Here is a 15119-nt window from a genome sequence, read left to right on the forward strand (position 1 = left end):
AAGGTTGCTGTGAGCGCAACCATAACTCGATGTTTAAATTTTGTCAGCTGCCTCGCATAAATAAAATTTAATTTCTTTGATTGAATTATTCCTTGAATAGGCTATTTATTATGAAGATATGCCAATAATATATAGGTAAAAATGGTTTTACTACGTTTACGTTTCATCGCCAATCACAAACAACAATCCGATAATGTACAATAATTTTCGTTCATATAACTAAATCGTTCTAAACGGTTATTTACCACCAAAATGATAATGAGTTTTTAATGAAAAATGAATATTATGTTATCCTAAATCTTATTCCTACCATAATTACACTACCATTAAAATTTCTGAAAGGTTACCAAAAGACAAAGGGTGCTGTGAGCAGTGTTGCCAATTTAGCATTTTTAATGCTAGATTTAGCATTTTTCTAAGTGGTTTGGCATTAAAATTTTGTATCTAGCATCTAGCATTAAAACAGCATCATAAAAAATATTTAGCAGTATTTTGGCATTTTTAATATTTTTTATTCTTTATGAAAATATTTTATAATTATCAATAAATTGTGGCATATATGATATATCGCACTATTTGAAAGAAATTGTGTTCAATCTCTTACCAATGAAACCACATTTTAACTATTGCGCGAGGGTGTTAAGGTGTTTCAAATTTGAATGATGTATTGAACATGTTCACGTCGAGACTCGGGTTGTGTTACTTGTGTATTCAACCGTTGCATAGCTAGTTGCTATCGGCGCCAGCGTGACGGCAGTAGAGTTACCATTTTGGAGGAATTTTCCACAGTTAGCCTACAGCTACAGTTGACGACCGCCCCCTCACTCGTTCACTTATCACTTTTGTCAACTTCTTGCGAGATTCTAACTTAGTTAATCAGATTTGATAATCGAAGTTTGTAAAACAAAAAAGTGTATCTTTCATTTTAATCATGAGTAAGGCTAAAGCAACATATTCTCAAAAATTTCGTAAAGAGTGGTTGAAAGTTCCTGCTTTTACAAAGTGGCTTTGTGAAGTGCCCACTGACCCTTCTAAAGCTCACTGCAAGTTTTGTAAATGTGACATTTTAGCTAAGTATTCCTGTTAACAAGCCATTGTGAAACTAAGAAACATAAGCTTTCAAACCCATATCAAAGTACTTCTCTTGAAAATTTCGTTGTGAAGAAAAAGGATAAAACACATTCTGCTTGAGGCAAATTTGGCAATGTTTATTTGTTCTCATTCATCATTCAACTCATGTGATCATTTGGTAGACATGTGCAAAATTCTATAACTGACAGTGAAACAGTGAATAAAGTCAAAATGCATCGTACTAAGTGCGCAAATATTGTGAAAATGTGATTGCTCCTTATTTCAATGAAGATTTTATTTCTGATCTAGGCCAAGGAAAATTCAGTTTACTATTGGATGAATCGAATGATATTACTGTTAACAAGTTATTAGGTATCATTGTCATTTACTATAGTGAAAAACATAAGAAAGTAGTACACACATATCTTGACATGGTAATTCTAGAAAATGTGATGCAGATGCCATTGTGAATGCAGTAAGGAGTGCATTAGCAGAAAAAAATGGACATAAAAATCTTCTAGCTATTGGTACTGACAATGCCAGTGTAATGGTAGGAATAAACAATGGTGTTTTCAAGAAGTTGAAAGAAGAAGTACCTGGATTACTTTTATTTAGATGTGTCTGCCACTCAATGTGTGCTGCTTTTCTACCAAGAAACCTAGAGTTTTTAGTAAGTGAAACTTACAAATGGTTTTCACATAGTTCATTGAGACAAATTTCTTACAGTCAGCTTTACCATACCATTAATGAAAAGGAACCATTAAAAATCTTAAATTCTTGTCCAACCAGGTGGTTGTCAATTGAACCAGCAACCAGCCGAATATTAAGCCAGTGGATTGAATTGCAGACTCATTTCCAAATAGCAAGTGTTAATGAAAGGTGTTACACTGCTGATCTTCTCTATCAAATGTATTGTGACCCTTGCAATGAGCTTTTCATTCTATTTTTGCACCCAGTTCTAAAACATGTTCAAGAAGTGAACAAACTATTTGAATCAAATACTGTTGATAAAACAAAGTTACTTTCTGACCTATCACAGCTAATCAAATCTATTGCCAATATGTCAGTATTACCAACAAGCAGAATTAACCCTCTTGATCCTACTGCTAACATTGAAGAATTTCTTGATCCAAAACCACAGCTGGGATATAGATGTGAAAAAAGATATCAGAATTGAAGATTAGCAAAAATTCAAGCTCATCAAGAAATAGACATCCGCTTTTAAAAGGGCACAAAATTTTTTGCTTTGTTTTTATAAGGAGTTACATAGTCGGTTGCCAGAAAACATCAGTATTTTACAGAATATCAATTTATTCTCAGTTGAAAAACGTTAACTCATATTAAGAATCCCATCATTCCCTTACTGGATTCATTTTTCTTAGATGATGAAGTGAAGTCATCAATTGAGATGCAGTATAAGAACATCCATTTGCATAAATGGACTAATATAACAACAACTGAAGAATTTTGGTCGGAGGTATATGATTATAGAGATGCTTCCGGAGGAAATCCATTCAAGGATCTTGCAACATTTGCTATTAGTCTGTTAATTCTGCCTAATTCAAATGCAGAAGTTGAACGCTTATTCAGCAGCATGAATATAATCAAGAATAAACTAAGAAATAAAATGCTGCTGCCTATGCTCTCCGCTATTCTTACTATTAAGTATGGCTTGAAAAGGCACAACAAATGCTGTAAAGACTGAATTGCCAAATGCAGTGATAAAACAGAATTGGGACTATGGAAGCTTATGGCACTAAAAAGCCTAGAAGAAGAAGTGTCTGTATTTTCAAGTTATGATGAAATCTTGTTCGAGATGTAATTCAAAAGTAAAGGTAAAATACTTTTTGGCATTTTTTTGGTAGCAACCTAAACAATTTTAGCATTATTTAGCATTTATTTGATCAAAATCTAGCATTTTTATGAGATTTACATTTGGCAACACTGGCTGTGAGCACAACCATAACTCGATGTTTACATTTTGTCAGCTGGCCTCGCAGAGATGAAAGTTGATGTCATTCATATGGAATTATTCCTCAAATAGACTATCTATTATGAAGATAAGCCAATAATATGTAATGTAAAAATGGTTTTATTACCTTTATTATCAGTTTATTTCATAATGTGAATCTTTTCATGTATGTCAGTGGTTATTGCACCTAAGCTAAGGCTAGCGTATCGATAAACATCAGTTAAGACACTACAAAACAAATGCTTCACTTTAATGGATAATCGGCTTTAACGGACGACTTCCCCCATTAGTCCATTAAAGTGAGGTTTCATAATATATATATATATATATATATATATATATATATATATATATACAGTATATATATATATATATATATATATATATATACTTGCACACAGTATATACCGGAGTTTCAGTTTACCTATTTTTTTCCTTTTAACATCACTAATAGCTTTCCATACTTAGTGATTTTTAGTTTTGAGGACTGTAGGGTAGGTGTTCTGCAGTTTTCAGTGACTATTTTGTGTTGAGGCCAGTATTTATGCCCTCTGTCCTTTAACCTGACCTCAGGTCTGTTTCTGAGGCATAAGTTTATATGCTGCCATGTTAATCCCAGGGACGATACTGCTGTTCAAGTATCCTTCTTTTTAACTCAGTGTGTATTAGTTACAGTTATGAGTACATTTTGCCACTGCTGCAGTCCAGCTGTTCCCTTCTATTTGCTCTATTCCAAGAGCTTTTGCCAGTTGTCTTTGGAATTGAAAATCTGCCCTCTGTCAGTGCTTTAATGCTGATAAGTGTTCTCCAGCTCTTTGCTTTGCAGTTTTCATGTGTAAGGAAAGATGAGAATGTGTAAAGAAAATACTAGGAGAATTTGGTGCGCGATCAAAGGGGAATTATCATACAACCTTAGACTATGGCCCCTCTTAGGATGGTCCTTTTTCCCCTATTGATGGTTTATGAACAGATTATTAATGCATAGGCAGACTTATTACAGTATTTACAAAAGTATCAATTTGAACCATAATTTCTTGATCACAATTTTTTACCATATACTTTCCTAGTATCTGAAACATATTAACTAGCACCTAATATTTGCTTTTTTTCTTTGTAGATCTACTAGCAAACATACGCCCTGTGACCCCAACTCAACGAGGAGACACAAAGATACCCCTATCCCCTCATAACTACCCTCGAACACCAGCAAATTCAGTAGACGTTGATCGATCTCTTGACCAAGACTGCCTTGAAAAGTTCCTCAAAATCAGTGTACGACATATCACAGATGGACAGGTAAGGAGCAAAAAATCCTAAATGGTGTGTAATCTTTGGTTTGTAGTTCACTATTTAGGTCATGTACCCATCATTGAAGAAAAGTGAATACTGATTTAATTTATGCTTATTGTGTAGTCCCATTATGTCTTGACATAACCTCATGGTTACTGTGTTCTGTGCACTATGTCATCCAGTGAAAGTTATGATATGGGTATTTAAACCAAAAAATGGCATGTATTTCCCTATAGCTAGGTAATACTACATTGAGATGTTAATCATTGCTAGCGCTTATCCTTCCAAACTGTGAGTAGGCCTGATTCTTTTTGAATTACTGTACTATACCATATTTTTGTCAAATGTTTAAGCATACTTGCTTTTGGTCATAGATACCCATTTCTGCTTACCTGCCCTCACATTTTTGTGTCCATTATATGTTTATATTGTTTCTTGTAATTGGTAAAGATTCTGATTGTGGAGAATTAAAATTATAATGTTAAATCCACAGAGGAGCAAAATTGAAAATGGCATACTCAGGTTTCTGGACAGAGGAACTAGACAATACCCTTGAAGAAGTGTAGTTTGAAATCTCATCAGATTTTTCATAAAATGTACACATTCTAGGTGTGGTAGGTAGAGGCACGTGCACATTTAGTGCAGGAGAATAGGAGATGCATGGAAGGCCCCTGTAGGTTAGCAAGGAACAGGAGGGCAAATTCATTAGGATTGTAGAGACATTGCAACACTGCACTCAATTTCAAAGAAAGGAGCAGAGACAGGAGTTAGTGGTGCGCAAAGCAGTTAATGGAATTCCAGTTGACATAGGATATATTGTTGGAGTCTCCATAGTTCCCAAAAAGGTGTCTAGAAGTCACGAAAGCACTTGCTTAAGAAAACATGTGTATGTTTTGCATGACTATAGAGCAGAGGTGACTGTACACACAGGCTTAGAATTGTGATTGGGTAGATAAGAGACAATAGGGAATAGTGATTACTTAAATTACATCATGTTCAGAAGCTGAAGTTGATTATTCATTCACTTTTTAAGGTAATACATGTGTAGTATTAATACATTGACTTTACTCTACTCATGCTTATTTTTTCCTTTCATTGTATCCACAGGGTGTAGTTGCAGGAGTACTTCTGGTCACTCCAAATGCTGTGATGTTTGATCCTAATGTTTCTGACCCCCTGGTAATAGAACATGGACCTGAAAGTTATGGCGTCATTGCTCCCATGGAGTATGTTGTTAATGCAGCTCTCTTTTATGACATAGCCCATATGAAAGTTAAAGATACTAATTTGCCCAAGTAAGTTTACCAAGTTAAGTTTAATGAGGAAATTTGGCCAAGTTTTTTTGCTACTAGCTTGTTAATATTCATTATGAAATTTAAAATTAAAATAAATGTCTTAGATATCTTCAATGTTAATTTATGCAAAATTTGATGGAAGGTTAATTTATGCAAAATTTGATTTCAGGCCAGAAATTCCTAAACCTGAAATATACTGGGGTCCAAGTCATGATCGTCCAGAGTCCCCAGGGAAAGATGCTTCCCTTAGCAAAGATGCTACATTTCCAGAATTGGCAGCCTCACAAGATGATAATGATTCATCATGTTCTTGTGGAGGTGACACTAGAGAAAGTTCAGCCTTTCCTAAAGCTTTTGAGCATGAACTCCTTTCACCCATTGGCTCTGATGCTTCTCCTGCTAGTGGGGAGGGCCAGCCTTCACCAGTGCAGCCTTTGTCAAGTATCCAGCATCAAGTATCTGCTCCTTCTGCAGGAGATTTGACGCCAATAGCTGAGGCAGGGCGCTTAGAAGACACTCAGGCTACACCCCCAAATCTTGCTCAAACTCAGTGTGATAATACAGCTGCTCAGGAACTTGCTCAAAATGATTCAACCTCAGCAGCATCACAGATAGCAGAGGATGTTTCTTGTAATGATAAGAAAAGAACAACATCAGTCACATTTGACTTGACTGGAGATGAGGAGTCTATGCCAGACCTTGGAGGAGAGGCCAACATGCAAGAATCACGTAAACAAAAGGTAAGTCTGCATATGACATAGTGATTGAGAGTAGGGTATTTGTAGTGTAATTTTGTCTGTCAAATCAGGGCCTAATTTTTTAGTATAATTGCATGATTTTTTGAAAATATATTTTCATGCATTATTGCTTATCTTCATGCACTGCATAACTTTATATTTTTTTTTTTTTTAAGATTGAAGCTTTAATTTTAATTTTCTTGATCAATTATGGAAAGTGGGTATCTCACAGTCGATTGTGGCGAACTGAGACAAGCCTCAACCCACCAAAAGCAGCACCGCAAAATCTAAGTAAAACTCAGTGCTCACCTGCCTCAAATTCCATGAGTACTTTGCGTTTAAGCCAGTCGCAGGTGAGGGCTTAGCCAGAGGAAGTGCATAGCTTAGTATAGGCTATTTTCTTGTAGCTAAAGTACAGTATTGTGATTTAAGGAACACTGCACACTGTAGTATTGTTCAGAAATATGCACAGGTATTGTTTAGGTGTTTGAAGTGTGTTGAGCACTGTTTCTTGTAAAAAGTTTCCTTCAGTAGTTACAGTACTGTATATATTATTCTAGCATTATTGCCTGCATACTAGAGCAGGATTGAAACTGTAAAAAAAAAAGTTGTGGAAATAGTGTTAAGAACAGTGTTCTGTTGAGCATTGCATCACTAAACAGTAGTTTTTGAGAATATGAAAGTTTGAAGATACGTAGCACTGTAGTGGTAAAATTACCAGATTTTTTATTTTGATTGTATAATATATGTACAGTACTTGGTTATTTTCTTTAAAAATAAGAAAATTCTGAAATTGAAGTCCTACATTAGTACCTTAATTCTGATAATTACAGCATAATTGTACTTTTAATTTGTTTTGCCTCTGGTTCCTGAATTTAATTATACTGCTGAGCATTAATTTTGCTGGAGAAAATAGAATTAGAATTACAGTACTGTATGCTTTTTCTTGAACAGATTTTTGGCTATCGAGTATAGAGCCACCAAAATACCCTACAGTATTAGCTTTTCTGTACCTCTTTATAATTATGATGAGATGACTACTTGACAAGCATTAAACTGAATTCATTACCTGTGTTGAACCCATGTGCAGATAAAAAAAAAAAAGGAAGCAGGATAGACTTGCATCTTATGGAAAGGCTATGCAAATGGAAACAGGAAGGAAATTCCTGCGTTTGACAGTAGTAGAAAAGAAACTCTGACTAAAGTGTCCAGTCCAAGGCTTACTGATTTCCAGTGTAAATAAGGCAAGGAGTGGCCTGACGTTTGTTAGGAGGTCACCTGAGAGGAGGAAGAAGTTGCTCCTTGAGTTCAGCAACGTAGTGACTGAAATAGTACACACAAAAATTGGAGAGACGGCAGAGAGGAAGGTGAAGACGTTAGGTAATTGTGAGGTTTTTATTAAACAAATTACGGGTACTTTAGATTCAATCTTATCAAAATGCAAAACATAACAGAGCAGTACAGTACTCTAAACGGTGATAAAGACGACCCCCATAAAGGCAATGGAAGGAAGAAAAGAATTTACATCTAAGTAACACATCAGTTTGTTAGAAGCTGATTAAGTGATTTGAACAATGAGAAATCATAAATTTTTAATGCAGGACCTCTCATCATAAGTTCAAATGGAGAAAATTCTTTCATTAGAATATTTTGTTGGGTATGGAATCTTCATATGTTTTGGTTGGTAAAATCTCTCTAAGCAGTTAATGTTTGCATTCATCATTGCTTATCCAGCATCCACACCATTTATGGTTTGGTTTATTTGCTTATAACTAATTTCTTGCTTATTTTCAATTCTCGTATTTGAGATTATTTTCATGAATTTTATGTACAATAGAACTTTAAGTGGAACTAAGTATTAGGTATGTATATTTATAATGTCACTGTTAAAGTCAGTTTAAAAAAAGTCATACTTCAGAACAGATAACTGTGGTTCTCTTCTTCTCTGGAGCAAACGGTTTATTTTCCTAGCTGATACTTCGTAGAAAGTTAGGTTATAAAGGATTTCATTGGAAAGATTTATATTGTCTGCCTTGGAATTTGAATAAGTGGGATCAAAATTTAGAGCTGTGATTCTTATTTTCACTTAGAACTTCCACAGCAACCAAGTGATAATAGTGTACAGATACAGTTTTATGGGTTTTAAACATCCATTGGTAATAGATTGGAATTTGAGTCTCGAAAAAGGCCTATTTTGGCCTATGTGACATTAATCCAGATATATTTTGCAAATAATTTCTTGACAAAATATGACTATAACAGTGGCAAAGGAACACTTCTTGAGGCTGTAGGTTTGCAAAGAATGCAGAGAATCCACTGAACTGCTGACAGTTGCTTAAAAGATGGTACACATGTTCAGTAGTAATTGCTCTCTGAATTAACCAGTGGCCTCAGTCCACTAATTGGTTGCTTACTGCTTGAATACCTTCTTGAATTGTTCATAGATGTAAAATGATTAATCCTAGAAACCTTCAAAATTCATCTGTATGGATGGTGATCTTCAGGTTTAATTGCAGCAGGTGTTGGATGAATAGCTAGACACAGATCCTTTGGTAGAGCAATAATGTCATCTGTAGGTATGATGGCTAGGTTCTTAAGAAAGGAATGACTGCTAGATTCTCAAGACAAGAATACTGGAAGTAGGACCTGTTGACTAACTGTTGACACTATGTATCACTCAGTATTACTGAAATTTCTTTAACCACAAGGCCTCACTGCTACATACAGCCAAGTCTCTTGCCACAAGAGTTTGTGGTATGGATGATAGCACTGGTAAATGATGTCATTAACTCCTGACTCAATTTGTTGTTGCAAAAAGTTAAAGGCTGGATTTGCAGTGTGAACATCCATTCCCCTTTAGAGAAATGTTCTGTTTGCTCTAGGCACACCCAGCAGTGCCAGTATGAGATTCACTGGCTATAGGTGAGAGATAGAGGGGTGTTAAGTCCATTCCCCCCTTGACAAATATGAAACTACCCATGCCAGGAAAACAGGTAGTAGGTGGCCCAAGGCTTCAGCCACTCATTGAGATACTACCACTAGAGAGATTAAGGTCCCTTCTGAGACTGACCAGTGCAGTCTGTTGTTGGGTCCCTTTCTGGTCACAGATTTTTTCTATGCCTACTATCAATTCAGAATAGTCTGGCATAATCACTGCAGATCTTTTACTGGTGACACACTTGATGACACTGAACACCCTACACTTCTTACACTTTCCAGTCTGTCCTTTCTTGTTTTGTAGAAGAGACTCAGTAGCCTGGTAGGCATCTCTCTTAGGAGAGGGCCACTCTTAAATATACTGCTGTTCTTCAGTCTTGGACAGTGCCATAGCCTTTGTACCAGGGTTTGCCATTGTCTTAGATTGGAGTTTCCTTTCTTGGGGTCACACTCAAGCACACTTTTTTTCAGTTCCCTCTTCCTCTTGTTTTTCAAATGGTGTGTAGGGCAGGCTTAGTAGAAGGGTCAAGGATGTGTGGTTGTTTAATAGATAGGTTGCCTTAACCTTGTCATTTTTTTACTCTTTATCTTCACCCATTACTTCTTTTTTAAAAACTTCACTAGTCTTTCTTTCAGTGTCTGGCAAATTTGGAGATGCATTTGTTCTTGTTGGGTGTGCTGGCTCCTCCCAGTTGACCAGTTTAATTCTGGCAATAACTTTGTCTGTATAGGTGTACACTTTTCAATATTGATTTTATATGCACGCTGTATATTGTACCCATTATATTTTTTAAGTTTGCAGGCAATCATGTACGCTTGTTTTACATGTAGTTGCTTCTTTCTGATAATATTAGAATTAATCTTGGTGCATAGAATCGATCCCAGAAATTCCTATTTTATATAGCAATGTCCATGGATTATATAAAGAATAAAGGGACCTGGATGTTGCTGCTGTCAGTTTTGATATCCTCTTTTGTTCTGAAATTCTTAGTTTTGTGATATGTGAAATATATTTCTTAACTGTTGATTCCAGGTGTAAGAAGCCCATTTTATTCGAGTGTAATGCCATTCCAAGGGCCAGTAGCATGGCTCTGTATATTAGAGATTGTTTCTATGCATATCATAGGCTACTGAATGGGTGTGAATGTCTTGAAACACAGGTTGTTCAAGTCTGTTGAAGACTCAGTCCTTTTTTTTTTTTTTTTGCTAATTTTAATAACCCCAATTTGGAAAACTATTTATGGCTGCTTGCTCACCAAAATAGTAGCAGTCCAGGAAGGTGACTCCAAGGCTTATTTCATTTTCATTGATGTTACAGTGCTAATCACTCTGAATGGTTAAGCTTAGTTACTGCCATAGATAATCTTGGCATTGCTGCTGTAGGTTTCTCCACTGTTTCTGGATGTGAGCAGCTAATAAATGACCCACACATCAGTCTGGGAACTGTCTTGATCTTGTATTCACAGATTTTTCATGGATTTGTATATTTTGGAGTAGGTTAGTTGTGGGCTCTTCTAATCATAGTTGGATTAAGGTTTATGTGGAGATGGATCAGGTTGTTCCTGATGTTCGTTTTTCAAGAAAGGTATGTGGGAAACCCAAGGCCAGTTGGTATGGTATTCACAGTGATCTTGTTGAGCTCAAGTGGAGTGATATTATTAGACGTGAATATTATAAATTTTTAAATGATTATTGCACTACCATTATCAAGAAGGAATTCCTTCTAAAATCCTCTTAAGTTTTGTCTTGAAGATAAGCCAATCAATTATGGAGAAACAATTGATTAGATTATTTTTGGGATGTAATTTTGTAGAACTCTGAAGTAAAGCTCAGGTTGTATGTGACTGTTTAGAGGACTTATAATGAGGGTGTGAAGGAGATCTTGCTCTTGAGTGGTGATGACCATAAGTCATGGTTTACCTTTTAGTCATCACTCTTTGGAGCAGATTTTAGCATGCCCCTTGTAGGAGCTGACAGAACTGTTGTATATTGCCCAAAACACAAGGCTAAACTTTTGGCTTCAAGGCTTACTGAGCACAATGTGGCGAGTCCTTGGTGTTGCCTGTATTCAGTGCCTTCAGATCTAGGAAAGTTATACTTTGCTTCTGGTGCTTGACAGTTACAGTTTCGTAGACCATATTGGGATCTTTCCCATCATTTTTAAAACAACTGCTGATTTCATCGCTCTTAAGAGGAGTACTGTTTTCAGAAGTTAGTTGGACTTGCAAGTTTTCCTTCTGTTTTGAGGAAAGGAAACATCGCTGTATTTCCTAAAGGACTTAAGTCTGTCTTCATCTCCTCAGAATTTAGGCTGATTTCAGTTACCCATGAAATCTATTATCTAAGGTTTTTGAGAGGCTGCTCTCTGAGCATCTTCGTAGGTTTGTTGAAGATAATAACCTGCTACCAGCATTACAGTCTGGGTCTCATGAAGGCCTTGGTACTTGTCTTGTGATGTACTTTTTGTCAGTCTCTACCATGAACCCAAAGGGTCTGTGTTGGTGGCCATTATAGTAGTTTTAGTAATGTCATTTCAGTTGTTCCTTATGGTAGTGTTCTTGCACCTTTGCTATTTACCTGTATTATTATACTAGTGACGTGTGTTAAGGTTTGGAGAACAAGTATTTGCATATGTCAGTTATGCTTGCCACTCTTCTAGCTGTTGTTCCATCTCCATGTCTTTGGTCTTTGGTTGCAAATTCCTTGAATAGAGATCTGACACATGTTAAATAGTGGAGTAGGCTATGGTGCATGAAGGTTGATCCTTCTAAACTCAAAGTATGATAGTTGATCCAGAACACTTCTGCCTTTGCATCATAATTTAAATTTAAGTGGTATGGTTTTAAATGTCAGTGACTCTTGTTAAGGTTTTAGGTGTAACTTTTGATATCAAATTGACTTTTGAGAAGAATATACATAATATGGCTTCCTCTGTTTGTCAAAAAGTTGGTATCTTTCAGAAATATTTTTGTGTGCTTTGCGATGAAGCTGTTATAAGTGTTTTTGTTTTTTTTCCCGTCTGAAATACTGTTCTCTCATGTGGTCTCCAGGTACTTACTCTCATCTCATAGCCTTGGATAGTTATGTCATCAGTCAAGTTTATTTTGTCAACTTTTAATGTTGACTTGTGGCATAGACATAATGTTAGTGCATTATGTTTGCTTCATAAAATGTACTACAACAACAACAAATATCATCGGTTTTCTCACAACACTAGGCAGGTTGCAGCTGCAAATATTGGGTCTTTTTCTAGTATCAGGTTTATTACTACTGTACAATGTTTGCTAGGAGTTGTATTTTGGCTAAAACTAAAATGTAGAATAGTTTGCCTGGCATAGTTGTGGAAGTTTGTGATCTTCAAATGTTTAAGCAAGGAGCAAATTCTTTCCTGCTACAGTACTCCCTCATATTCATTTATCACCTTTTTCTTTAGATTGTCTCTCTCTCTCTGCAGGCTGATTTCCCCTTGGGTACCTCTTGGGTTAATAGTCTATTGACTCTATCCATAAGGGTTTTCAGCTGAAGATTTTAAGAAAGAGAAGAAATAAAAGAAGCACCTCTCTGAGGAGTCACCTCAACCTCTTTCATCTTATCCATGAAATGTACTTGAGCCAAGGATGGAGGTGGAGAGGGGGAAGCCAACAGACGTCAAAGCATTTCCTTGACTCTTTAAAATCTGCCCCTTGTACGTCCCCATCTGAGTAAAAATATACTGCTGATTATCTGTTCAATCACACATCGCACTACTTTTTTTGGTGAACATTGTTAACTACATGAAGAGGACAAAGTGATGTGCGTCTTTGTTCAGTGGTAAATGAAGGAACCGCTTGCTTTACCCTGTCAGAAACTGACTTAACAAACACTACCAATAGGAGCCTGAAGTTTAACCAAACATGACCAAGGATGCACAGTTACACTTATAACTAATATTACTCATGGTAGGTAATGCATATATGGCAAACTAATATTACTAGTGGTGGTTAATGCACATGCTGCATCTATAACTTAGTAGCAACTCTTGCAATATTTCCAGTACTTCTTTTAATCCTGAAGGCTGGAATCTTGAAGAAATAAACAAAAACTATTATTCTGGTATATTAATTCTCTAGCCAACAGCTGTTTCAGCCATTAACCCATGGTTAATGAAACATGGTGATTTCAGGGCTACACTGATTCACAGTGGAACTGCATCCTGGTATTTTGGGAATGCAACAGAAATTGATCAAAAAACAAGAATTCAAACTGAAAATTTAACATATTTCACAGTCCATAAAAATGAAATTAAAAAAATGTCTTGAAGATTGGAAGAGGTATTGAAGATATTGGAAGTTACTGATGCCACATGTGCTTCAACTTTTGAAGAAAATGAAAGAAATACCACAAATACAGGGGGAGTCCTGCTGAGAGTCTTCAGCTGCCCAAACCTTAACTCCATCCTTGTGATGCAAAACATCTTATGAAAGAGGCTGGAAAGTCTTACTGAGATCCAAGTAATCTTGAGACCAGTGTGGTTAGCAGATATCATTTAGGTGGTAGCTTGAAAGCATCTCATTAGAACTGTGCTGGAAACAGTGGCTGTAGACTTTGAGAGGACAATGGAGCTGGGGGATACATGGAGAGAGGTCCTGGCTTGTGAAATTTGTTAATCTTCATTGTTATGAATTGATGAAGTTGAGTTAAATATCATTTGAGAATTTTGTGGATCAATATTTGGCGCTACTCTCTTATATATGAGAATGCAGTTTTATTTATTAGAATCCAGCTTTACTGTGAATCAGGTGTAGCCCGGTAGAAGACTGTAGGTTAATTGCTAAAATGGCTTTTGAGAGTTCTGCTCGACCCCAAAATATTACTCGGCTTTCTTCTGTTGAATGTATTGGTGTCTGTCCTCTCCTGTTTACATGTACTGTACAGTTATTTTGCTTTTATGTTATTTAATTTATTTAGTCAGCAGTCAACATTGTTCTTTGTATTAGCATCAGAAATGGTACCACAGGGTTAAGAGTATCAACCAGGTACAGTATTTTGCTAGATTGTATGAAACAGAACCAGTGGAACCGATAGTTAGCTTAGTCTGAAACTGTTTTGTGAGTTTGTAATTTCATCTCCATTGGTTATGCTTTGGTAAAACTATTTGAAATTCTTAACCTATTGGTTGGTACCATTTCTGATGATAAAGAAATTAAATAAATGAAATAATGTGCAGATTAACTGTGAATCCAGGCTTGTGAGTTTAGGTGTATCATTATTCACAAAGGTACCTTTTGATGATCTGTCAATAGGATGTACCATTTTCCAAGAACAATTTAATAGAATTGATTAAAATATCTGTGGAAGAATGTAAATTTGAATTCAGTAAGAAATATTACTCTCAAAATTTTAGTATGCCTATTGGGAACTCTTGGTATTTACAGTTTCAGGCAATATGGGACCAGGACTAACTATACCATCTACTGACACACAGTGTAGTCAAATTTGCTCACACTCATCGCAGTATGTAGTGTTTCAGGAGTATTGTCTCCGATGACCACCCTGTACACTCGAATTCTTCTTGGAAGGAAAGTTTACCAAAGAAAAACAATGTACTGTACTCACCCTCCGGGTGTCATGCAACTTATGGAAGGAGTGAGGGTTTGCTTTTCTAATTAGGGACACAAATAAATTTATTCTGAGCCCATGTAGGGAAAGTGGTTTGTTTGTGCTAGGGAGTAGGAAAAGCAGACCATCTGTGGTCTGCCTTGACATCTAGTCAAACCTTGAGTGCTTGAACAGGTTATATTGTTTTATATGAAATACTAAGTTCCTTTATCAGAATAG

The 15119-nt window shown here is 36.1% G+C and overlaps 1 protein-coding gene across 1 annotated transcript in view; it reads left to right on the forward strand.

Annotated features, from left to right (window-relative positions):
• mtd (mustard) overlaps positions 1-15119 on the forward strand; it is a 1060402-nt gene that overhangs the window by 763682 nt on the left and 281601 nt on the right. The window contains exons 7-11 of the mRNA XM_067104583.1: positions 4161-4339; positions 5441-5628; positions 5798-6368; positions 6584-6718; positions 11673-11687. Of these exons, the coding sequence (XP_066960684.1) occupies positions 4161-4339; positions 5441-5628; positions 5798-6368; positions 6584-6718; positions 11673-11687 (1088 nt within the window). The remainder of the gene's footprint in view (positions 1-4160; positions 4340-5440; positions 5629-5797; positions 6369-6583; positions 6719-11672; positions 11688-15119) is intronic.

The sequence above is a fragment of the Macrobrachium rosenbergii genome, chromosome 5, assembly GCF_040412425.1.
Source record: "Macrobrachium rosenbergii isolate ZJJX-2024 chromosome 5, ASM4041242v1, whole genome shotgun sequence".
Classification (NCBI taxonomy): domain Eukaryota; kingdom Metazoa; phylum Arthropoda; class Malacostraca; order Decapoda; family Palaemonidae; genus Macrobrachium; species Macrobrachium rosenbergii.